General features: G+C 40.9%; 2 protein-coding genes across 4 annotated transcripts in view; both read right to left on the bottom strand.

Moving 5' to 3' along the window:
- Positions 1–449: 449 nt before the first annotated feature.
- mnta (MAX network transcriptional repressor a) lies at positions 450–22,024 on the bottom strand. 2 transcript variants are annotated; one of them, XM_039825736.1, is made up of 6 exons: positions 21,767–22,024; positions 16,966–17,551; positions 16,531–16,572; positions 16,120–16,231; positions 3,020–3,212; positions 450–2,775 (listed from the first exon to the last, which is right to left on the bottom strand). In XM_039825736.1, the coding sequence occupies exons 1-6, from the start codon at positions 21,837–21,839 to the stop codon at positions 1,982–1,984; spliced, it is 1,800 nt and encodes a 599-aa protein (XP_039681670.1). In that variant the 5' UTR covers positions 21,840–22,024; the 3' UTR covers positions 450–1,981. The 2 variants fall into 2 exon arrangements, with proteins under 2 accessions (XP_039681670.1, XP_039681679.1); XM_039825745.1 differs by lacking the exon at positions 16,531–16,572 and having other exon boundaries at positions 21,767–22,023.
- A 1,314-nt stretch (positions 22,025–23,338) lies between these two features.
- mettl16 (methyltransferase like 16) overlaps positions 23,339–26,155 on the bottom strand; it is a 29,382-nt gene continuing 26,565 nt past the window's right edge. For both annotated transcript variants that reach the window (XM_039825765.1, XM_039825757.1), the window contains exons 9-10: positions 25,291–25,464; positions 23,339–24,391 (exon numbers count right to left, since the gene is read on the bottom strand). In XM_039825765.1, coding sequence (XP_039681699.1) covers positions 23,723–24,391; positions 25,291–25,464 — 843 coding nt within the window. In that variant the 3' untranslated portion in view covers positions 23,339–23,722. The remainder of the gene's footprint in view (positions 24,392–25,290; positions 25,465–26,155) is intronic.

Here is a 26,155-nt window from a genome sequence, read left to right as displayed (position 1 = left end):
ATTTTGTTTTGCTTCAATATGATTTGTTCATGATCATTTGCATAATGAGGGTAAAAAAATGGTTATTTTATCTTTGCAATGAATTAGTTAAAAACAAAACAGAGTCCCTGCTTTAATCATATTGCATCAGAACAAAATAGAAAACAATTATAGGGTGAATACTTTCCAAAGTGGCCGAATGTGATATCAACTTGGGAAGAGGTCTGTGTAGTCGTCACCCCCTTGATATACAGCACTGTACATGGTCCCAAAGAAAACAACTATATTATTCAATTTACACTGAACAGACAAAGTTATTCTCCAGATAAAACAAGCAACAGTAATCTTAAAATACAAAATCAGTTTTAAATGTTACACTTTACAAACACATGATGATGATAATAAAGTAATCGCATCTTTCTTAAAACAAAACAGGGCTTAACTTCTGATGAGTGCACTACTCCACAGCCTTTCAGAAAATAGTACATTCAGATTAAATAAGGAGAGTACAGCATGTTGCTGTTCTAGCAAGTGCTACGCTAAACTGCTGCTCATTGAGACTATAATAGAAATGTTCACAGTGCTTGCTTTGGAAAAGGATAGTTGTGAAAAAACACACATTGATTGGATTTATGACAGCTGTTTATACCGATCCCAACCCAAAATTATGGATGACAGAGCTTAAACTCTGAGCCAAAAAAATCTTACATTCCATCTGCAACTTGTCAAAGTCTGCAAAGCACAACAGACAGCACCGCTATGGCTCCTCGTTTTATCACTAATAAACACAATCATGGCATGCATTCACAGCATGCAAACACATATCGTACTACCATTTGCCCTGCCAGACAGCAAAGAAACACACTTTACTACATGTTATGGCCTTTTATGTATTCACATTCAAAACCTCTAAACACTCAGCTCCCTCACCTTGTAGCATCCAAGTTTTTATCTCAAACGTTTAGTATTTATCTTTCCGTTGTGGCGTTACTTTTAGGGGGAATGTAGAACTGATTCTATTTGGCCAAGATATTTTAAAATATATGCTACAAAAACTTAACTTTATCCTAAAACTTGTACTTGTGCTCAGTGAAGTCCCCATGTTTAAAAGACAAATACTAGAGATAAGTAACAATTTGTGTCAAAAAAATTTAAAAAAAAACTGACAAAACTGCATATTCCTTTAAGTAGCTGTTGTTTGAATATCGATCAGATTTCTTTATCGTCACAGGGATAGTAGCATTACGTTAGAACACCATCAGCCAGCAGGGGGAGCAATAGCTGCATGCACTAACACTGAGGACTACAGCTTCTGATCAGGAGCTTTAGTTCAGTCCGTGATTTTGCTCCAGCCCTGCAGCATGTGCCTGCTGGAGAGGAGGAGCTGTCTACATCACATTCCCAATGTGCTGGTTATGGCGGGTCCTGCACTCTGATCCTACACTGTCACAGCCCTCAAAACCCAATGTAGCCTCTTGAGTACATGATATATTATTGGTTAATCCACAGCAGTCACAGTGATAGCTGGGAGTCTAGCCAACAGCCAGTACCTACATGAACACTGTAACAGGGTTCTGACATGGACACTGTACTGGCAGTGAACATATCCCTATTTGAAGCTCTTTCTGTAAAGCTCATGTGAGAATGACTTTTTCTCCATCATCTACAACAATAGATAACAAGTGAGTGTCTTAACATCTGCCCCCACATTTATTGCCACAAACGCACATCATGATGACTATCAACCATATCTTAAATTCAGGCTCAAGCCTTTAGGACACTGTGGTGGACTAGTATTGAAAGAGGGTTTGTTGTAGGAATGTTCCCAGCTTTAAATCAGCTGTAATGCTTCTGAAGGATAGTGACACTGTGGATCAGCGAGGTGTCCAGCAGCTCTCCTGCCCTCACTGTGGGCTTTTTCGATGGCCTGGTCTGAGGCCTGTGCTTCTCCCCTATCGAGGGGCGTCTCTGTCGCGCAGCCTGGGAGTCCTGTTGGCAGTCTTCAGGCCAGCTTCAGAGTGCTGATGGGGAAGGAGGGCATGGTCACCATTGTCACAGGGTTGAGCACTGTCTGGCCCACTAGCTGTGGGTGGTGGGCCACCATTTGGGTGCTCACTGCTGTCTGCTTGCCAACTATGGTGGCAGCTGGTTGGCTAGTCGCAGTGCCGTTCATGTGAGGGTGGGTGTGGTTTAGGGTGTGGGTGATGTGACCAACCACAGCTGACTGTGTGACAGCCACCGGTTGGGAATAGAGGGTAGGTAGATGCTGGCTCAGGTGAGCCACCGGGTGCACGGTGATGTGGCCGATGGGTTGGTGGCCGGGAGCTAACTGGACAGTGCTGGTGGTGGGGGAGGGAGCCAGGTGGGCAATATGTTTGGGACCCCCTCCCTGGATGACGTGGTTGACTGCTTGGATGACTGAAGGATGAGACACTGAAGCATGGGCAATAACGGTGGGATGTAGGCTGGAAGCAGTCACCATCTGTGTATGGGTGGGAATCAAGGGCTGACTGGGGGCGGTGTGAGGGCTGGATGTTGTGAGTATAGGTGGGGCAGCAGGCTTGGACACTGGCTGAGGAGGAGTCACTGTCAGCGGCTGGAGCTGAGGCTGGTGCAGAGGGACTTTGTGCTGGATGGAGATGTGTTGGGTGATGAAGGAGGTAGTGGTGGGTGTGTGAGTGGGTGTTGCAGTCTTGTGCAGCTCAGGTTTCATGGTTTGAGGCACTGTGGGTAAGGCAGTCTGCGCTCTCGGTGCAGTCTCATCTTCCAGGTCATCAGCCATAATGTCTTCACCTTCTGCAACACCAACAGATGAAATAATGAACTCAGTAAAATGAAACGTTGCAAAAATCACATTGCATCTGATAATACTAACGCCTACATTTAAAAAAAGGAGGTTGTTTGGTGCTGTAGTTGGTGGGTCATTTTGCAGATCAGAACAATATCACATTGGATCAACATTACTTTAAATATATTCTTAATATTTATACAGGGGCATCCCTGTAGGCCTCCAGTTATCGGACCCTGACTGTCAGTCTACCTGAGGCAGTGGAAGTGGAGGCCTGGTCCTCCTCTGGCTGTACTGTCTGTCGCAGGACACGGTCAATCTCAATCACATCCATCCACTGGCTCAGATCGTTCTTCAGCTCTGCTAATCGCTGCTGCGTGGCTATCTTCTCTCTGGCCAGTCGCTCCATGTCGTGCTCGTACTCCTTCTCTTTCCGCTTCAACGTCTGAAAGGAGAAAGCAGAAATCATTAGGTTGTAAAATCATAACCGAGTCCGACTCCATGATGGTGTGAGCTTCCACCAGTAAATGTACCAGTTTATTAGGCTCACAAGTACAGTGTAATGCAATAATCCAATACCACAGCCCCAAAATAAATCCTGTCTTTCTGAAGCTTTGCTTTGTTGACTCCGTGTCAGAGAGGTGTTGATTGAACTCAGTGCTAATGTTTGAGGCCTTAGCTGATGGTTTTGTATTAGCCTGTGATATACTGAATTATGTTCCCCTTGTCACTGCATGGGAGTGGGAGTTTTTGGGAGACAAATTATTAGAGGCACTTTTAAATACAATGAAATACATTACTCATCATCACTAGTCAGAAAATAAGATTAGGATAGAGTTGAATCAATTGTCTCTGACTGACAACAAAAATAAGTTTTTTTGCAAGGATATTGAATTAGCTTTCACAACACCCTTCATTTGCTGAAAATGTGGTCACCATGCAATGGAAAGTTACTAAGTACATTTGCTCAAGTACTGTACTCAAGTACAGTTCTCAGGCACTTTACATAAGGGTTTCCATTTTATACTTTGACTCCACTACATTGCAGAGGGGAATATTGTGGTTTTTACTGCACTATGTTTATCTGACAGTTTTAATTACTTTTATTTTGCAGAATCGGATAAGTAATGCAAAACATATTAACCTTGTGTTGACTTTGAGTCACATTGACCCGTTTTCAATTTTTGTTTTATATCAGAAAATATGGGACGTGGAAATAAGCGCTGAAAATGTGTAGAGTAAAAATTTAAAACGTTGTAAAAAGCAAAAACAAACGTCAAAAATGTTGGAGAAAAAAAAAAGTGTTTCTTTCAAGGTTGATGGGAAGACAACACAAGGGTTAAACAAATCACAGACAAATAAACATAAAGCCACTTCAGCCACTAAAGGAGCAGGGAGACTGTCTCATTAATTCATGTATAAATCATGTTTATTAAGCCTCCAACAACAACCAGTGGTTTCCTAAAAAATGTCCAACTCCTGAAGAAAAATGGTGTCTACTGCTCAAAACAAAGCACACCGATAAACCTCCATAGAATACAAGCATTAATACCCAGGATGTCTTTACAGCAAAATAATAAGGAACAGGGTCAGGAAAAAAATTATAAAAAAAAAAATTAAACCTGCGGCCATAACCTGTGTGCAGAGAGCAAAATAACAGAGCTACAGAAGTACAAGGGAAGGGGAAGGTGGAGGAGAGAAGGAGGGAGGAGACAAGTATGGAAAGTAAGAGGCGCTTCCAGGCAGTGGCTCTCTGTGACCCAATTTCCCCTAACCTGTCAGCTGACACAAGGTAAAACCAAACAAACCCTGTACATGGCAACAGGAGAAGAGTTTAAAATATATGAAAACTATAACAAACTTCACTGTGTAAGAATAATGCTGAATAATAATAATGAAATAATAATAATGAAATGTTAAGCAAACTAATTCCCAATGTATTCCCAAGTAACTGCTGGGTAAGGTAACACAGAAATGAGCCGGTATGAGATTCTGACGGTATGATAACCTTCAGCAAAAATATCACGGTTTCATGGTATTGTGATTACAGCTTTAAAATGTTTTATTTTTGAAATGTCTGGGCAAAAAAAACAAAAAAACAACGCGGTATACCTTGAAACCGGTAACCAGCCCATGCCTACTACAGACAGGATAGAGTTACACTGTAAGGGGATTCGTGTTTTGAAATTGAAGACTTTATATAATTTATTACATGTCAAGCTCAGCTTGGTCAAAGTATCCAACACAGACTCTGGCCTCGGTGGTAGAGGCTCAGGGAAATGACACTGTGAAATCTGTTACCAGCAACCTGATGATTCAGGATCATAAAGCCATTTCCCTAAAGGGTGGACTTCCTGTTAGTGTTCATGCCATCGTGTATCAGTTTGTGGGAGGGTACAGTACATGTGCAAGTCATCTTGTGGGAGAGTGTTGGATTGAGAAAGGGCCATTTGTATGCGTTTGTTGTGGATAGTTGTATGTAGAGAGCTTTCTATCAGCGTGGTCTGTGTGTGTGCATCTACATGTACATAAATAGCAAGAGGACAAAAGGCAGGCCTTGTGTAATTCAACACCTGTCTCTAGCCCTTATCCAGGATTAGAACTGCATGGGCTGCAAGCGGTCTGTGCTTGGACTGCATCCCACTGGGAGTGTTTTCAGTCCCATTTTAATACACAACTACAAACTCAAAGAAAGTCCTTTTCACTATTTGTTTGGCAGAAGAAGAATATGACAAGAATATAATAAAGCCCAAATAAATCCACAAAAACAAGCCTATTAATATGGCTATTAAAGTGAAAAATTCGACCTCAAACCTTGTGTGGTGTTTCTGTATTGCAATGTTTTGTTACTTATTAACCAACATATACACCAATACCAATATATCTGCAACAAGCGAATATCAGCCAGTCAGATTTATCTCTCTAGCTCTGCTTTAAATACTGGTTTCCAAATTGTCTTTACTCAGCGTTTGTTGGTGGAGGACAAACAAGGAAGAAACACTGCTGTGTGCTATGTATCTCATTACTTGTGAAAGTGGTCGAGTGCTTCTGTATTGTGTCATTTCTCAGTCACACACACTGGTATTCACACAAAGTTATTGTATTTTAATTGAAGCATGGAGAGCAGGACAAATCATATACTTCACTGATGAATGAATAATGTTGGTTCCTTACTATTCACTCATGAACATCTGGGCACAGATGTGCAGTTTAACTCAAGACCAGCCATCATAAGCCCCTCTGTCAAGAAGAGCCGATATCGGTACTTTAGTCTGAACACGTTAAAACTATCCTCTGTCTCAACAAATGATGTACTGTAATGCCCCCATCTTTGGTTGTCATGGAAACAAGTTAAAACCTCATAAAAGGTTTCCTCGGTAACCTAAAAGACCGTGTACACCTTCACGTGCAATTTAGTGTTCTCATGTAAACATTCCTTTTACACCTGGTGTAATAATGAAAACGATTACTCACAAGGATGGAGAACAGATTTTCTCACACACAGCATCTATCTGAAGAGATTGTCAGGAGGGCAGAATGAAATGGTATAAAAAGCATTCCAAAGATGTGACACGTGGACCGGGCGCTGGCTGCCTCCCTTTTACACTTATGTACTAGGAGGCAGCTTCATGAGAGCGGTGCCACAACTGTGCATGCCACAAACTATGACTCATGGAGAGAAACGCTCCACAGACCCACTGAACTCTCCCTGTTACAGTGCTGTGGGGGACAGAGCAAACACTTTGTTTGTCTCTTTAGAAACAGCTAGTCTGAGATTAACCATGTAAACCTGAAAACCAAGTCTGTCGCAGATTGATCAGACATGACTTCATCACCCTATTAATCATGTCACCAGGTTGTAACGACACAAGGCACCTTTTGTCTCTTTGCACATGGGCGCACCGCTGAGCTTCTGAACTTCCTCCTACAAGAGAGACTAGGCCTTTTCAAATCTAGACCAGGACTGGGATTGTGTGTGTGTGTGTGTGTGTGTGTGTGTGTGTGTGTGTGTGTGTGTGTGTGTGTGTGTGTGTGTGTGTGTGTGTGTGTGTGTGTGTGTGTGTGTGTGTGTGTGCGCGTGTGTGTAACACTGCTCAAGCGCTGTCACAAGCAATGCGAGTGCTGAGCACATGGCCCCACAGAGAATGAGAGAGGGAGGGCGGCAGATAGCGGGGGATTGAAAGAAAGCAATACAAGCTGTACTCACTGACTCACTTTTGCAGCAGACGGCAAAAGGCTGGGCTTTCTTAAAGGGCCAGGAGCACAGGAAGCCACGTTGCAGACATGCTGTTCAGCCTGGATGACTGATCATCAGGCTTCTGCACAGAGGTCTTATGACAGTGTGGTAACCATAAACCCTTGTCTTACTGTGCCTCCAAGCTGCAACAGAGAACTAAACGTGGCGCCTGACTTACACAATTAAAGGCTTGTATGTTGAAAAAAACCTACTTTTGCACACCACTGCACAACTGACATAATTACCTCATCGTGGCTAAGGACCAGTGTTTCGGTTTAACTGGTTTTTTAATTAACTGGTGATAGAGGCAGATGTGGTGTAGGCGTGGCCTTTCAGGACCCATTCCCGACTAACCAGGAAATAAACATTCTTATAGCTTCGCCTCTATTTTACATTCATTTGTTGGTGTCTTGTTGCTGAGCATTAATTCTGACATTCATGCAAACAATAGCCGCTGTCGTGAAATATCATCCGTTGTCTGGCGACTGTGTCTCGATCTTACTGCAAGCCACGGAGACACCCAGATCGACTTGTGAATTTACATTAGTAAACACTTCACCATTAAAACAACACTGTATCTAAAATGTAAGCAAACTGGGATATGATATATTGTAGGAAAAATATATGTCTTAATGTAAGTAATTAGCTGGGGAAGTTTCATGTTAATCTGTTATTTATTTTGACCCTATCACATAATGTCATGCAAAATGTGTGGGAATTTGTCATCTTTAAAGGCTGTTTTCTCATACTAGAGTCAGAAAACTCAACTGCAGTAGCACTTACACATACATGTCCGTTTAAGAATTAGCCACACAAATACGACACATGTATGAACGGGAAAAAAAATAAAACGAAAAAACGCTGGGATCTAGCTGGGATTCGAACCTTGGATGTCACGGACAAAAAAATTGACGGAGTAACTTACACATCATCTATACCACTACACTACACACCACTGAAATGGTTTTGTGATTTCTATCTATATATTGGACTCTTAGTCTAAATTAACACAGGTTAACATATGAAAGAACTATACGCCCATGTCAACTGGTGATATCACAATTTAACATGGGCAAATGCAAACCTAGAAACTGTTAAGTAGGTTCATCTTTGCCTTACATACCGAAAACTAACTGATGTACAATAATCTGGCATGACCCCACTTAACACTTTATTCCGTTGTGGGGGTAAAAATGAAACACGTCAGTCATGTGCGAACTGATTATAGTTGTGTTTAATTTATGTCTGTGTCGACCCAGAATCGCACTTTTTGTCTTATGGTAGCCTATACACTATTGTTATGACCACATGGCCATTGAATGTTTTGTGGCAAAGTGCGCTGATCCTAGTTTTCTCTCGGGCGACTTAGTGTTATCTTAGTCTCGGTTAAGTTATGAAGTGAGTTGCAGCAAAAGTCTAGTGATTTGAAGTGAAGAACATATGAAGCTTATTTTCTCACAGTTTGACTTTTATTTATCCCACACATAATTTGTTGGCCTACTTTGGTATATGATTACAAAACTTTGATGTAGGCTACTCCAGAGAGTTTGATAACATTCAGATGTTGCTGTTTCAGATTCCTAATATGGGTCATATGAAATTAAACACAACTATAATCAGTTGACTTGCGGACCAGGTTGAAGAGACTGTTTGTGCTGAGATAGACCTACACATAAATAACAATGATAAACGATCACGTTTGCGCATGACTGACGTGTTTCATTTTTACCCCCAAAACGGAATAAAGTTTTAATGAATACAGGCATAATGAATATTATATTGGTTGTGAAGAGGCTGTAGCTTAACATAACACATCTACGTAGCCTACAGGAAAATAATTACATTTTTATAAATGCCTATGTATCACAAGTTAATCTGAGCGGATCACATTTTGCCACAGCTATCAGCTGTCTCCACGCTGCGTTCAGCTGGGTGTAAAAACCTCAAATGTAGTTTATGTTTTACTTACAGGCTGTATTTAAATATTAACAGATCTCAATACACTTAATCCATGTTGTAGGGTTATTGAATTAACTTGTGATGCCGTTGCAAGAACGAAGACTGACAACGTAGGTGGCTGTGTCGATGCCTGTGTCGATGCCTGTTCACAATTGGCTACTGCAAATGTCAGTGTGTTTTCCAAAACTTTTCCGTTATATTTGTAGCCTATCATTCCATTATTAATCTGATTTCAAGTTGATTTGAGATGCTTTCATACAGGGATAGGTGAAACATACTTTCTGAGGTGTTCGCACGTAATGTTTGTGGCGATAGCAACGACTGATGCCAGATTAAATTGTGACACAACTTCTATCCCGTTGATTGTGTTTTATATTGAATTCTATGGACGTGCATCATTCTCATCACTATTATAGTGTACACTACGATTCATTCATCACATTTGGACAGGACTGTCAAACTCTCATTTTATAGCGATTTGGATATAGGCGCAGGTGTGGAAAGGTGAAATATCAGGTTTGTGCTGGTGTCTTTGTTGTTAGCTTGTTTGTTATCTATAATAGGCCTACCTATAGTTTGGACACCGTTTTATAACTAACTAAAGCGTGAATGTCACTAGATAATCTAAAGAAATCGGTGTGTCCGTGCATGGTTTACAGTCAGAGACCGTGGTAGAGACACACAACGAGTGATATTTTCGTAACAAAAACGGCTCATTTGTTCATGTATATCTGTCGGATCCAAAATTACTGTCCCAGCAACCCGTTCCTACCGTAATGTTTTCAAATTAATGTGAAAAAGAGGCGAATTGATCAGAACTGTTTACTGCAGCGGTGCAGCCTCGCCAGCAACACATATCACCAGTTAATTCAAAACCAGTTAAACCGAAACACCGGTCAATAGTCCAGACCATGCTCCGGTGCAGTCAAAGAGTACTGTAAGACAACAAATCTGCAATTATATACTGTATGTTGTGCTACTCTGTCATATAGCTCGTATTATGGTAAAAACAACTTTTGATGACAATTTTGTTTCCTTGAAAATCATCATTTTGCTAGAGACAGATACTATTCATGCCACAGCAAATATAACAGCTGTTGAATTTGACTGCAGTCTTGACTCATAACCATGAAAGAAGAGATTGAGTGTCACCAAGACGTTCACAAAGACTAAGCTGAAAAAAAACCTTGAAATATTAAAGAGCAGTGACCTCGACTGCCATTGAAGACTGATTATTTTTAATGTTCGAGGAATGAATAATAAATGTAAAAGTACTTGGTGCTTTGTTTTAAGGCGTCTAAGGAAATATACTATTATGTGCACAATAAATGTAATTTACTTACAATGCTACAAATATTAAAACACATATCCACCTTCCTCTACCCTCAAGATTTTCCCCACCAGATGGCACAACACGTTTCAAGCTGGCATTCGTGGACAAGCAGTGTAGGAACAAGTTCCGTCAGCTTTAAGAGGCAAATGAAGCGCGAGTGGAGTAAACCGAGCCTTGTGTTTACTGATCCAGGTTTCCTCCCTGCTGCTGGCAGCTAGGCCATGGGACAGCGAGTCCTGCCTGTTGCAGTGCTGGGCGGGGTCCCAGCAATGGGGGAGGGGGAGGGGAGGGTGACATCACACAGCTCAGGCTAGCCATGTGCTTGCTGCTCATGTGGCCTTAAAAGCTCAGAGAGGCAGGATGGAGGGAGGAAAAGAGGGGGAGTAGAGAGGAGGAGCTCTACTACATCAGGGCTTATTTTACAGCCTTGGCTTTGGCAGCACCACTACAGGCTCGGGGGGAGCCTTTAGAAACAAGATGTAATACATTAGGTAAAAACAAAACAAATGTACAGCTCTGTTAACAAAAACACAATCAAAAAGCAAAATAATCTATTTGCATGTAAAGTTCCTAGTCAGTTACTTGCTGAATCATTTGGAATTGAAATGAAATGTGGAAGTGAAACTTGAACTACGTAGATGTTGGCCAGTGACATTTTGTGGAGAACTGATAACTGCACTTATTTTCCAAGCTGACACTTGAGATAATGGACAAGATAAATCAAATGAAATGTGATGATGAGCCTAACGCCTGAGCACAGTGCTTCTGCGGGCAGGCCGCATCTCTGCTGCCAGCCCAGATGAGGGCAGGCAGCAGAGTCAAGATGACCATGTCAAGAGGACAGTGGATACACAGGTTTTGTTTTGGCTTCTTATCATCTTAAGTTCCCTTCTCTTACTCCACCCATATATATATATATATATATATATACACATATTTATTTATTAAGGCTGAGCAATTTTATCGATTCTGCGATATAAATCGATATTTTTTCCCCCCAAGAAAGTATTGATTTTTATGCCGCGAGTATCGATACATAAGTCCCATTCAAATCCCCCGTGTTTACCCCCGTTCGCTTTGCAGGAAGAGCGATTTGGTCAGCCAGCCGCTAGTGTCGCTGTAGAGCAGCCAACGTCAACTGGCGGCCCGCTGCCAAAGCTTTTAGTCTGGCCCGCAGAATAATCATGAATTCACAAAATGTAAAGAGGAAAAAATGTGTTCTGTTATTTATCATTTCAAGCATTTAGAGCAAAAACCCAGCCCCCTGTATTTACATCTCTATTCACATGCCGGGATTCTGTACAGCAATGCCCGAGCTCCACACACACAGCTGAGCCGAGATGTGTGTGTGTTAAAGGTTAAAACACGCAGCACCTTACTGGGAACGATACAGAGTTACCAATGGCCGCTGGGGCAGATGAACTCACGCTGGTCTCTTTTCTGTAAATAGACTACAATTAAACCTTTGTGAGTAGAAAGTCAATACTTATCAATGCACCTGTGTAGACCGGCATAAACATGTAGGAAGCAATATTTCAATCTGCTCAGTCCACCGCGCAGTTTTACGCAAACACAGCTCTACTCTGCAAATAGCGAATTTTTACAAACAAGCTAAAACAAAAGCTGTCGGTTTGTAGTCTAATTGTTTATCTTAGGTTGCCGGGAATCTGGAAATTTTAGACAAATTCTTGTAAACCTCACTGTTGGCTGAACAAACCAAACTCTCCGCTAGAGCGGACAATCTGGAGCTACTTAATATGCACGTGAATGACGCGATGGTTATGTTCGAGTGATGATGATGATGCTGGTTGTATTATTTTGCAACATTGTTTCATTGCAAATGAGGCATACATGACGAGTGAGCCTGCTTATCAGTCCATTCATCATTAAAGCTGGGCTTTTCAATTGTGTAATTGATGTTTTCAGTTCAATTAATTAAATCCAAGTAAATGGAACACTCACAAGATGTCACCAAAATCACTCTGTCCCCTTTAAATCTTTCAGAAAATGATGTAAGTGTATCGAATCGTATCGTTGGCTGAATATCGTGATATATATCGTATTGTGAGCTGAATATTGTGTATCGTATCGTGAGATCGCTACAGCCCTAATATATATATATATATATATATATATATATATATATATATATATATATATATATATATATATATCTATCTATCTATCTATCTATCTATCTATCTATCTGGGAAACTACAAAAAAGGACCTGTCACTGCTAAGAATTTACCTTTAATTTAGTGGTAAGTTGTCCAGCTCTAGTGACACCATTCATGAGCTCATCAAAATTAATAATAAAAAACTGTACTACACATGATGAGGTTGTAACAGTTTTTTTTGCAGAAAGTGGAATCGGTTGTGATATTTTTCTTCTGTCTTGCTTTACACATATCCCTTGTCCAGCTCAGCTGTTGATAGGAGGAAAAGAGAGGCAGGTCGGTCTGCAAGTCAAACTCAACACTCTAAACACTGGGTTGCTTAATGACGCAGAGAGGGGGCAGAGGGAGGGGGGATTGGGTGACGAGCTCTGCACCCACGCTGTCCTAGTTTCCATCAGTATCCACACGCAGAGAGGAATAACCAGACTGCTGCTTCTCAGAGCATCAAATCAGCAGCACACTGTCCTCTGCAAAATGTACATTAGTAAACCTGCACCACGGTTATATAATAACAAGAAATATGAACACTACAGGGTTGGTTCTTTCACAGAGGCCTTAAAAGATGAAAACCATCAAGGACTATCAATGTGCACACCAAATATTACTGCTGAATATATACCAAATAAGTACCTAATTATTCTGTATGCCTAACATCAAACCCTAGTCGTCACTAGACAAATGTGAATAACAACTATTCTATTAGCTTACATGCAACTCTAATAAGTATTACAGGACAAATATACACAAAAACATGACAGCCATTCTTAAACTTCAACACCTGATGCCAACTAGGCCAATGGGTGAACTTGTGTTCCAGATTTAAAATTTTCACCATACAGTATCTATCTACAGAAGAAGAAAAAAGGGCCCATAGTAAACACTATGACACACTCAACAGCACAGTCACAGTCTGAAAGAGTTACAACCAGGATACTGGTACTTGGCACAGTCAGAGCCTGACGCAAACACATGGTGAGTCATTTGTGGACAATGACATGGCACATATTGTTAATATTAAACACAGAGTCGCTTAAAATGGTACAAATGAGGAAGTGTTTAAAGATTCCTCAGTAAAGGCAGGAAATGCAAGAAGAAAAAAAAGAATAAGTCCGAAATTACTACGAGTGATAAGTAGAAAACAATGTTGTGGCAGGAAAGAGGTTTTCCATAGGCCTCAAACTGACTCTTTGGTCAGACTATTGTAGAAATATTTTATTTGGGACTGACAAAGACTACTACACTTAAGGGATACTTTGCAGATATCCAACCAAGTTTCTATCATAATAATGTTGGTAGTATGTGTAAATGAACTATTGTTAACTTTCCTCCTCCTCTTACCAGGGCACAGATATCCCTACTCACAGGCCAGCAGAAGAACTCCCAAGTGACTTACTTTCGTCACTTGGAGTTTTCTGCTGGCGCTAGGGCTGTTGCTATAACTACACGCTGTACTTCTACATATGGACACAAAGAGTAGAAGCAGATTGAGAGAGACAGCCGCCCCTCGCTTTCTTTCCCTCAAACTGAAATCAGATGGAACTGTAGAACTAGACAGTGCTGAAATATATACAAATATAAACAAAGATTATGTAACTGCATTGCCTATTTCTTGCTTAAAATGTTTTCCGAAACATATTTCAGTTTACCGTTTAACTGTTGTACAAAATCGTTTGTTACCAGCCGGCCGCCATTCGGTTTCAATCTGGACGAGCTTGACGAGCTCGCATTAAGTCACCAACAAGCGGGAGATTTTATTGGTCCGGTGCGGCGCAGTGCATTCTGTTAGTTGTAGGTTTTCTACCTTTTGAGCAAAAGGGAATGTCACAGCTTTTTTTCCTCTGGTCATGTAGCACCAATTTCAAAAACGTTTGCGCCACTCTACTGCATAGACAGCCAAGTTTTATAAAAAAGGACCCTCTTTCTAATGAATGGGACATATAGCAAGCAGCTGCTCCACCTACAAAGACGCCTCGCGTTCATAAAAATGCCTTAAAATCAAATCGGACACAACGGTTAGCTTTATAAGACATTGGGGAATGATGTTTAATAAGTGGCGTGACGAAATTCAAACTGTAAATATAATTTAGTTATGACGAAAGTGTAGCTAGCTAGCTGCGGTATTTCCCCATTTTAATGAATGGGACATATAGCAAGCAGCTGCTGGTCCTACAAAGACGCCTCGCGTTCATAAAAATGCCTTAAAATCAAATCGGACACAACGGTTAGCTTTATAAGACATTGGGGAATGATGTTATATAAGTGGCGTGCGAAATTCAAACTGTAAATATAATTTAGTTATGGCGACAGTGTAGCTAGCTGCGCCGCGTATTTCCCCATTGTAATGAATGGGACATATAGCAAGCAGCTGCTCGTCCTACAAAGACGCCTAGCGCCCCGTAAAAATGCCTTAAAATCAAATCGGACACAACGGTTAGCTTTATAAGACATTGGGGAATGATGTTATATAAGTGGCGTGACGAAATTCAAACCGTAAATATATTATAGTTATGCCGGCAGCTGGCCGCGGAGCCCCGTAGTGCAGTATCCACAAAGGGTGACTTTGCCCTGGGTATGGAGCCCAGCAGGCTGCCGCTTTCTCGTCAGACTGTGTGGAGCTCCTAAAGTCCGACACGTCTTACCAAATTTGCAATTAGCCATCAAATTTTGTAAAACGGCCCATATTTCAGCTTTATATAGTTGATTTCTCGCTTAAAAAAGTCTCAGAAGTGAATTTGGTAATGAAACATTGCAGTGTCTGAATTTGAGATTCTGTCGCTTCTCTAATGTATGTGTATTGGGGATTCGCTCAACCAATCAGCGCGCGTCTCTAATGTCTGCGTATGGCAAGTCGCTCAACCAATCAGCGCGCAGCTCATCTAAATATTCATGACCATACCATATTTGGAAGAAAAGCTCTTGTTACAAATAGGGCCAAAACACAGGGATGCATAAGGGCAAATAAAATATCAACCAGGCCATTTTCAGCCCAACCAATGTTACATACCCCATTAGGAGACCATAAGGAACAGTGTGAAATACCCTATATAATCATTCTATCACCACTTTAAGACAAGTCAACCCAACATCCACTTATCTATGTCCTTTCAAATCAATTCCATCCCTGAAAAAAAATCACTGCTGTCGTACAACAAGGAATGTTTTTGAGAAAAGCACGACAACATAATGTAAATAATAATGGCAGGGTAGAATAAAATACACCCATACATCACCATCTCTTCAAATTCAGAGCCGATTATGCAAACCCTGGTAATTACAATTGTGATCATGCTTATACTACAAAAGAGCATGCTTTGTTCCCCCCATCCCCTTTTTTCTTTTTTAAACCACCAACAAACAACCCGAGACTCTAGCTCATATTGCAGCGTGGCTTCGAAATAATGGAGGCTTCATTGTTCAGTAGTAATCATGAATGCAAATAAACCTGTACAAACAAGTCTAAGCAAGATTCACAAACATCTGATGAATGCAGTACACAGGCTGAACCTTACAGTCGGTTGCTAGAATTTCTGTCGTTAAACCATGGATTAAAAAAAAAAAAAAAAAAAAGAGGTCTGGAATAGTAAAGTGTAGTTGTTTATTTGTATAGGCCTTTGTCATACATACAACAAACTAGACTTGTCTTACCTGAATGTATCTCAGCGCACTTCTCAGCACGCTCAGATTGGAGGTCTTCTTCTCGTCTATGTTGGGGATGTTCTTTTTCAGTGTCTCAAAGCACTCCTTCAAGTGTGCCCGTCTGACAGACACAAAACACAGAGAGGGGATTTGAGAGAGCAGGAATGGGTTGAGCCACACTTGGCTTTATTTTAGTAACAGATGATTACCACGACAACATTTTCAATTAGTGTTCTTTACTAAAAAAAGATCAAGCTTAGCATTAAAATTAAACCACTACAAATAAACAAAGGCACCAGTCAGTTTCAGAGAAAACACACGATGTAACTAGTACATATTATTCAAATGTAACAACACAAATAACCTCCGATAGATCGCGCTCTCTTTAAGGAGGCCCTATGGTAGACAGGTTGAACCCACCTGTTTTTCTCAAGCTTGTTATGCACTTCTCTTGTGCCTGCCCTGTAAGAGCACAGATGAGAGTACAGTGAGAATTTGGTATTTAAAAAGGGCAATGTGACAAATATAATCAAAATCAACCAAAGAAGAATTTTCCTGTTTTATTGCTAGCATATAGTTACTGTAAGTGACAATATTCTGTCTTTTAGAGGTGAAATATCAATAATGTAACTGCTTCACAAATGCTAAATTTTGTTGTTTTTCTTCATTTTAAATCATTACAAGACAAATGCTTTGAGGGGTTTTCAGAGGCTAAAGGCCAAATGCAACTTTTATATTTCTGACAGTTTGTAGACCGATATATTGATTGACAAAAATTAACATAAAAAAAAACAAAAAACAATACTGAGTTGTAGTCCTATTTAAATTATAATGTCAAGAAGTGAATAGACGTACCCTCCAGGCCTCTTCTTGTCTAGGTGCCGGCCGTCATCAGGAGGACTCCCTCGGCTGACGGGGCCGTTCTGTAGAGGAGCCTGCTGGACTACATGGCCCGACTGAGGCAGTAAGGCATGTTGCTGGGGGGGCGAGACGATGGAACCAGGGTAGCGTTGAACCAGCTGCTGGTGTGTCTGCTGCTGTAGTTTAGTACTGTTAGTTTGGGCGATGAGCTGTGGGTGATGATGGTGGTTCTGTATCAGCTGCTTGTGGTTGGTGGTTAGCACAGAGGTCGGGTGCTCAGGTTTGGGTTGTGGAGAGCGTGGCAGAGTGGCGGCAGGTGGTGGAGCAGCTGGAGGGCAGAGTGTGGCGACAGGCAGAGTGGGTGAGCCTGTAGGGTTAGGGGTGACCACCGGGATGGGGATGACAGTGAGGGGCATGGAGGGGGGAGGCAGAGAGGGTGGGATGGGCACCGCGCGGCACTCAGTGCGCAGCTCCTCTGCTTTAGAAACATTGTTGATGTGGATTGTTGAGTTATAGTTCACATCAGAGTGCCTCCGCTCTGCCAACTGCTCCAAGCGCTGCTTTTCCTTTAGTTCATCCTCTGTGGAAGAAACAAGGCAGGTTAACAGAACATCTACTACAGTGTCCTCCTATACACACTTCAAGTACTATACATCACAGTACTACACTGCACAAGATGAATAACCTTCAGTTTGGTTAAATTACAGGGAAACAACTTCAAAAATAGAAGTGTGACCTTAAATTAAGATATCCGGTATAGTATGTGAGAGGAAATAAAACAGACCTATTTTGTCGTGACTGGCGTATACTGAATATAAACCACTGAGTCACTGAGTGACAAAATATCTGACAAACCATTGAGAAGTCCTTGGTGATACAACATAGCACAAACAAACAAAGACCTACCACCTGCCATGCTCATAATGATTGTCTCAATTATAGTAAAGAGAACAACCAAGTAAAATGTTCAAGATTTAAAGCTACAGTTACTTCATTACCCAAAGCTAATGCCAGGTTTCTGGTTATCGACACAGCAACAGCAGTGAGTGTTCCAAGTCAAAAACCAGCTTATCTGTTTTTCTGTGCTTTTTCGTAACAGGCTTAAATGAATGTGTATCTTTTTACATTTGCAAAATCCTGCCAAGCTTCAAGCGGACTCTGAAAAAGGTTGTTACTCTAATGGAGGTACATCTCGCTGTAATGTAAACCCTGTCACAGTCCACTGACCAAGTTGTGTTGGGGAGGGGGGATGCAAGTCTACTCTACATCTACTAACAAAGCCCCTAATCGAGGGAACGCTTACCATATCTTCTACATGTCAAGGACATAACATGCTACATGTTGTGAAGAGTGTAATAAAAACATATTTTGGGAGGTTAACTGTTACTGATCACTTCTGAAACAGAACGAGTTAGTAACCTCAAATTGATAAAAAAAAAAAATAATAAACTACTTTGCTGACTTCAGACATATTTGAGAAAATTGCATCAAACATTTGAAAAAGAAATTGTTGCAATGTAAAATATTTGTAAATTAAGAGAAAAATTCTACAGCTGAGAGTGTACCAATAAATGTGACATGTGACTTGCCTGTAGAATACGTGCAGTATTTTGGCCATAAAAAGCCCCATAAACCAGAGTCAAATTCATTGCATGTGTTCACACTTACTTGGCCATTTAAAGCTGATTCTGATAAGAGGAGTTGGAATCAAAGAGTTTTATCAGCATTGTAGTACTATCCAATCATATTCAAGACACCTCTCTCCATGATGTATGGATGCAGAAGAAAAAGGCTGTCTAGTTGCTATGGCAGCTGTGACGTTCAATGTTGAAATAGGAACAGGAAATTCTTTATTTTTGCCAAGTTCATTTTACACATAGGATTCACCCATCCATATAACATGCATTTAACCAATCCTAACTATGGGGAGCAGTGGGCAGCCACCGTCCAGCGCCAGGGGACCTATTTCAGTTGTAATGCTAATAGCTTCATCAAGGACAATGGCAGAAGTTAGCTAGCATGCATGTCTTTTATGGTGTTGGGGAAAGGCCTCACAGAACCCAGGACCTTTTTGCTGTGAGGCAGCAGTGCTTACCACTGAAAATTGCCTTGAAAATATTTGTAAGGACAGTAATGCAGCTTTCTGAACATGTCCTCCTACCATTGTAAAAATCATGTGAAAAAGGAAGAAGACATTTCTAGGTCTTAATCACTCTAGAGAACAATGTAATGGTATCATATTTATCAGTCCAGTGTGTCACCATTTGCTGCACGTGTTTGTTACATTACACTGAAAAATCTTCTCTTTAAAGTAAAAGAAAGCAGAAAAGAACAATATGTTCTGGTTAATGTGCTAGCCAGCGTTCATAAGATGTTGAATTGCCAGTTATGAGAATGATATTTTTGTATTGTGGTGCAAACACACATTAGACTGAGAAATGCCTTTTTATTCTGAGAGGAAATTCATGAAGCACTTAGAAAAACAAGAGGATTTTCTATAGACATTATATAACTGCAGCACATAGAGAAACACTGGCCTACTTTTCTCCACACAGTGACCTGCTCTACAGTAGCAGAGAGGGAGGAGGGGGGAGGACTCTGCTCTCCCAATGCGGCATGGCGGGAGGAGCAGGGAAGAAGCAGGAGCTCTCACTCTGAGCCCTTCTAAATCTCACAAATGCCTCCATAGTGATAAAAGGTGGAGAACTGAAGCCGTCAGAAAATGATTTCAGAATCAAAATCATCAGAATCTGTGAAATTGCTTTCTTAAGTAATATCATTTTGGCTTTCACACATAGTCCTCCTTAATGGTTAAAGTATAAGTCCAAAGTGAGCTTGTTTACTACAACATGCCTAAGCTGTAGTGTTATCTTTTCATTAGCACGGGGGGACAGCAGTTCCCTAAAGGTTGTGCTGAACCATGTTCAAGCCCGTTTTAAAAGTAGTTTAGCCCATGTAGCTTGAAAGAAATCTAATAAATCTGTTATGCGAATCAAATCTGTAGCTACAAATAGATCTTCATGGTCTAGCTGCAGTATCTACAGCTTAACTTTCTAATGATCGGTTCACAAGATATAACCTTCACTTAAAAATTATTTGAGGTGGGAGCAATTTATAGAAATGTTACTAATGCCTAAGTAGGCTATTGACAGAACAACTGAGGACATGTAACGTTGACCGTGTTTACAGATTACAGTCCATATGTGAAAGGGGCTTAATGGTTGTGGAAACTCTGCTCTACGTGTGCCGTTAATACAGTAGGAAGGTTGAAAAATATGTTTATGTTTGATTAAACTCATCTCAGCTTTCTTTTAATCAGTTTACTCAAACTAACACCCCTTTTTAAATTCTGAAGAGGCTCATTTTTCTAATGTTAGCTAAATACTACTAGCCTATGCTTTGTGCATTTATAAAAAGGTAATAACACATTTCAGTGGGTGCAATATTGAAGAACAGGACTTGCATTAAGGTCACACTGTGAATGATTGTGAAACAGCCACAGAACACTGTAGGAAAAATGAAGGTATAGCGTGTGTACAAAACATTTGTCTCTCTCTTTGGCAGTTGATTGACATGCAACATCACGTGTATTGTTTAATTTCCTGCTAGAATAAAACTGTATTTAACAGTACACTATTAATATAGCCTAGTACATACTGCAGTTAGTATGTACTATGAAATGGTGACACACTGCACATCCTTTTGTTTGCCATTGAGCTACAGCATCCAGTTTGTCTTGTCGGCTTTCTACTTTTTCAGAAAAGTAGAACACAAATCCTTTGGAGGAGATGGGCAGGTTTTCTCCAGACTGCATATAGTAGTGACTCATCTTATTCATAAACAATCTTTGGGAGGGGTAGCCCAGCACGCACGTGGTGAAAGGGGCGGGGCCACCTCCTGCTGTTACCATATGGAGGCGTGGTTGGTTGGTACACGTCATCGCCAGACACTCAAAGCTCTCCACGAGCGACTTAAAGGCCAGGGAGTTTGTGTTTATTTATTTTTTTACGCGACATAAGACAATCACACTGAAACGTGCATTATGTGCGGTGTTATAGAACTACAACACCGTACATGTTTAAAGAGCGGAAATGATCAAGGAGCACAGATGCGTGTAGGGGAAGCCTGAAAGCCAGAGTCACTTGATCCCCCGGCGGACGATGCCAGGTCATTATGTAAAACGAGCTTGGCATTCCCTGCGCCACCGCCCTTTATCCCCCGCATGTTTTGGTTATTTGATTTTAAATGTCTCGAAGCAATGCGTGCAGTCGTAATATAACGTTACTGACAAGCAAACGAAGAAAGGGAGCAGCTGAGAACTTTACAGTGATGCAGCTTTTACAACAACCCTGTCTATGCAGCAGGTTTCAATGCAGTAACCCCTGATACTGCAGCAGCCCATGTATGTTTATTAGCTATTTTGGACAGCTACGATAAGGTAGACCGAGCCACACTGTTACGTGAACCAAAGCAAGAGATAACGAGCTAATGCAACTCGTCTGCTCACTACAACGATTATGAAAGTAAAACTAAAAATGTCCCTGACTGGAACACATTCCACTCCGTAGTCCGTCATATTTGAATTTAAAAGCAACAAAACCAGCGACGTGCATACTGTATTTAGTTCATGAATGGCGCTGGTAAGTCCACAATAAACAGGGTTTTGTATTTAACTCCGAAAATAAATCATTGTGTGACACATTACATCGAATTGTTGATTATTTTACATTTATTATTTCATATTAACCAATTTTGTAAAAACATAAACCATATTTCTAATAAAATACCAACTTACCACGTGCTTTCTGTTGTTGCTGGGCTTGCAATTCCAAAAACTTGGCCGCTTCCAGAAGCGTTTCGATGCTCATTTCTGTGGCTTATTTTTTTTAAGAGAAAGGCGATAAAGCAAATTGCAATATGCGCCCGATTACTACAGGGAGAAGTTCCCAGTCTAACGCTGGAAAAAAGGGTAATCGGATACCCCCACGGTAGAAACTCTACCACTTACGTAGAAGAGTTACAAACAAGATGGCGCTCAAAGTAGTAGGAACAAATAAGGTTTGTGAATCACGTACCGTTTGTAACCGCCCACAGACAGACCCACTACAGAGACGATGACAAAACACGGAAAGTGATTTGGATTGGATTAACAACTGTGTTATAACGCTCCACTCATGAGCTGAGTCACAGCTCCAAACCTGGCGCTATACTCGCACACACAACAGATATATTATTAAAAATAGAATTATTGTTGCCTACAGTGCCTGATGTAAGTGAAAACGCTTCGGGACGTTGACAACCGCCTCCGTAATGAATTATTAATCTGTAGCTGGACTGCAGCAAATTTACATCTTAATTGATGTATTGGTTCAATGGCCAATCACAGTGTAATATATACTACTACACTTTAGACTGGAATATTGTACTTTTTACACCACTAGATTTATGTGATAACTTTGGTTACTTTGCAGATTGATTAATAACACAAAATGTGATCAACAAATTAATTATGAGGTACTCTTTTAGGTTAAGATACTTAACTTACTTCTACTAGTGATCTCCAGCAGCATAAAAGTGATGTACACATTAATGCAACAATTATAATCCCAATTATAGTACTTCTTTCTGGGCAACGTATTGCAATTTCATTATGTATTAATAATTTATTTTATAAAATGTTAAAAACAATTATGACAAACACCCATGTGATTTCCCAGAGCCCAAGGTGACATTTTCAAATTACTTCAAGCCAACAGTCCAAAACCTTAAGATATTCAATTTACAATGCTGCGAAATAAGCAGCAAATTCTAACATTTGAGGGGTTGTAGCCAGAAAATGTTTGGCCTTTTCCTTTGATTAATGACTTAAAATGATAAAATCAATTATCATTTCAGCTCTTGTTGATTTATCCATGTAATTACTCGTATTACATCAGCCCAAAATGGCCCAGGAATAGCCAGACTATTGACACACACACACACACACACACACACACACACACACACACACACAAACACACACACAAACAAACACACAAACACACAAACACACACACACACACAGGTGGAGTCAAAGTATAACCAAGGGACATGTAGTACCAATACTAGGAACTGGGTTTTTGCTTGCAACACACAATGAATGTGCACGTACTTACACATGGCCCTGGATATTTAAGGTATCTTTTCCTGTTTTTCACTCAGCTCTGGTCAGGAAGTATGTCGCCTGGAACAAAGTAATAATAGTGGACCACAATACTAAAGGTTCTCCAGGCACAGGAAGGACTTAGGGGCTGCAGGAACATCCTAAATTAAACAGGCTGTGTGTACATTTAAGACATGTCAATAAACAGTGGGTTCAACTTCCAAATTAATTCACAAAGACCATGTTTAATTAAGCAATTAAGGGGTTTCATCTTAATACAAACAACTTAAACACTGTCCTCTTATGGTCATTTAAATGTACTGCATCATTGTAAGTAAAATAAAAAACAAAAACCATGACAGACCAAAAATGACTGTATAAAAGACTCACCATGAAGTAAAAAACATAAAATTGTACATTACTTGCAATTGTTTTGACTACCGGTAATTTAAGCACAAAACACCAATATACAGTATGTACTACCTTAAAAGAGAAACTGATCAGAGTAAAAGTAAATTAGATGATGTGTACTACTGATTTTCTACTGGAATAAACCAGAAGTCAGTGAGTTCAATAATCAAATCTAAAAAAAATAATATTTCTGATCATTTAGGGCTTTGCGACAGACCTTAAAAGGGTGTTCTTCAGGTACGTGCACAGTTGGTTCATCAGGTCTTTACTCTGACCCTCGACCCAGTGCATCTCAATCACTACGTCGCTCTCCTCCAGCATCACGTTCAGCAGACACTTAAACAGGAAGTGTTCGGCTGCAGTGGGGCCCAGGGGTCGCTTACAGGGCGGTTCACTCGCTGCAGCAGGTGCTTCCTGTGGGCCTGTTTCCTGCTCTGCATCTCTACAGGTAGAAGTCCCCATGTCCACATCTTCACCTGAAGCATTTTCTAAGACCTCTTTCTGTTCAGCAGTTGGATTGTGCACTACATCTTTACTTGTCTCATTTGAAGAGGCGCCATTTTCAATCTGCTCTGCGGGCTGCTGCTGACCAGCTAGCTCCTGGGCAGACGTCGTTTTGTTTTGAGTGCGATCAGCCTGGGTGTTTTGTGTGGAGGTGGACGGGTTTTGAGATGCTGGGGTTGTGACAGCAGCTGTGGCCAGAGTGGTCTGAGAGCTGGTTCCAGCGCAGTGAGGCGCCCTGGGAAGCTCTCGCAGCTGCCGCGAGCCTTCACGGCGCTTCTGTCGTCCGTGGATCCAGGTGTTCTCCACAGCTGTTAGAAAGAGGCTCTGCTCCTGCTTTCTGCAAGGGACACATTTGTGTAGCACCTGCAGAGCCACACAGAAGACAATTTGACTAATGGAAATACTTTTGTAAAAAAATTAAATAAACTTCACACCATTAGCAATGGGAAGCTTGGGAAAAAACACAGTTATTTCTGAGCTGCTGACTAGGTGAATTTTTAACAATAGGTGGAGTCTCAGAGATTATAAGCAGCCACATCTGCTTAGAGCTTTTCTGTGGATCACTTGTTGTGCACATTAAACTCCTCTTGCATCAGACTGTCTGAATCCAGTGTTTTCTTCAAAGTATTTTCAGACTTCAATGGGTACTGCTAAAACAGACCTGAAACTAAATAGTCTTTGTAAAGCTTGTGTTTCTGCTCAGACTGTCAGACCAGTTGACTCAACTCTACAGCAACTTCTGAGGATGTTTTTCAATTTTATTCACAAAAGTTAAGACAGGTACAATCATAAGACATAATGCAGTAAGTGAAAGGGGACACCCTGGTAAGCTAATGGGACACCCCGGTAAGCTAATGGGACAACCTGGTAAGCTAATGGGACAACCTGGTAAGCTAATGGGACACCCTGGTAAGCTAATGGGATACCCTGGTAAGCCATGGTTTTGCTGTACTACATTAACATTATAATGTAAAGTATTTCCATTTGCATCCTCTTTTCAATTTGGGCACAATTACACCCTAAATTAGAGCTGTCCCCTTGTAATTGGATTCTCTAAGATGTATTTTAGCGCTTAACGTGAACAAGGCTGTTGTGGGCAATGAAAACCTACCACTGTTTAAATCAGTGAAAGAGAGTGAAAGGGGCACAGAGAACCCGATAAAAATAATATTTAAGTTCCTGTAACGTCCCCCAGGTCTAAAACTTTAGCCTTGTATGAAGTTGTCTTCCTCTAGCTGTGGTAGTACAGTCCTAAAGCTTACCCGCAGGTCAGTGAGTGTTTTCTCCAGCAGAGCAGTGATGCTGTCCACAGGGCTGCGGGCAGTACCGCCTAAAGCTGAGGCTTTGGCCTGCAGCTCCTTCAGTCCCGCCTCTGGTAGGGTGAACGATAGGGGCTTCCGAGCCTTCTCCAGTTTACGCTTCTTACTGGGGGGAGACTGAGATTAAAGGGAGGGAGATCAGGAGAAAATTAATAAACAGTATGTAACAGAGCATTCTGGACGTGAAAAAAAAATACAACGGACACAAATTAAAACAAAAAAAAGGTACAGTCTATTAGAGCAGTGGTTCCCAACCTGGGGTCCGGGCAGCCCTTAGGGGGGCGGCAAAGATCACAGGGGGTGCGCAAATCTTTATCTGGTTTGAGGTAAAAAAAATTATATATTTGCACATGTTAAACAAATTATGATTAGACACTAGAATATATAATGTATACAAAAGTCGGTATAAAAACTATATATTTTTGTTCTTGCTTAAAATTGGAGGCAGGCTACTTAGTAGGCCAAACCTCCGGGACCTCTTAACCTGGGACCCTTGCTGTCATCAGGTCAATCTGATAGTAAAAAAATACAAATGAAAACAGAGAGGAATTTTTGTTCCAGCCAAAGAAAACAGTATAATAGTATTCCTGAAGATTAGATAGCACTGGAGTCCTGCCAGCTTTACTTGAAAATATTTACAACTCTCTTTCTTTTCCTGTCCGTTTGCTTATGTTTTGTGTATTTTCCCACTTCATTCATCTCATGCTTCAGATACATTTAAGCGGCACATGGATAACTTCACTTCTTTCTTTTTTTAATCTGGTCTGTTATTTATTCTGTTTTTAAGCTCTTCGGCGTTTTTAAGTTA

Source organism: Perca fluviatilis, chromosome 2 (genome assembly GCF_010015445.1).
Source record: "Perca fluviatilis chromosome 2, GENO_Pfluv_1.0, whole genome shotgun sequence".
NCBI lineage: Eukaryota > Metazoa > Chordata > Actinopteri > Perciformes > Percidae > Perca > Perca fluviatilis.
Note: the sequence above shows the minus strand (reverse complement) of the source record. Positions and strands in the feature narration are given on the sequence as shown.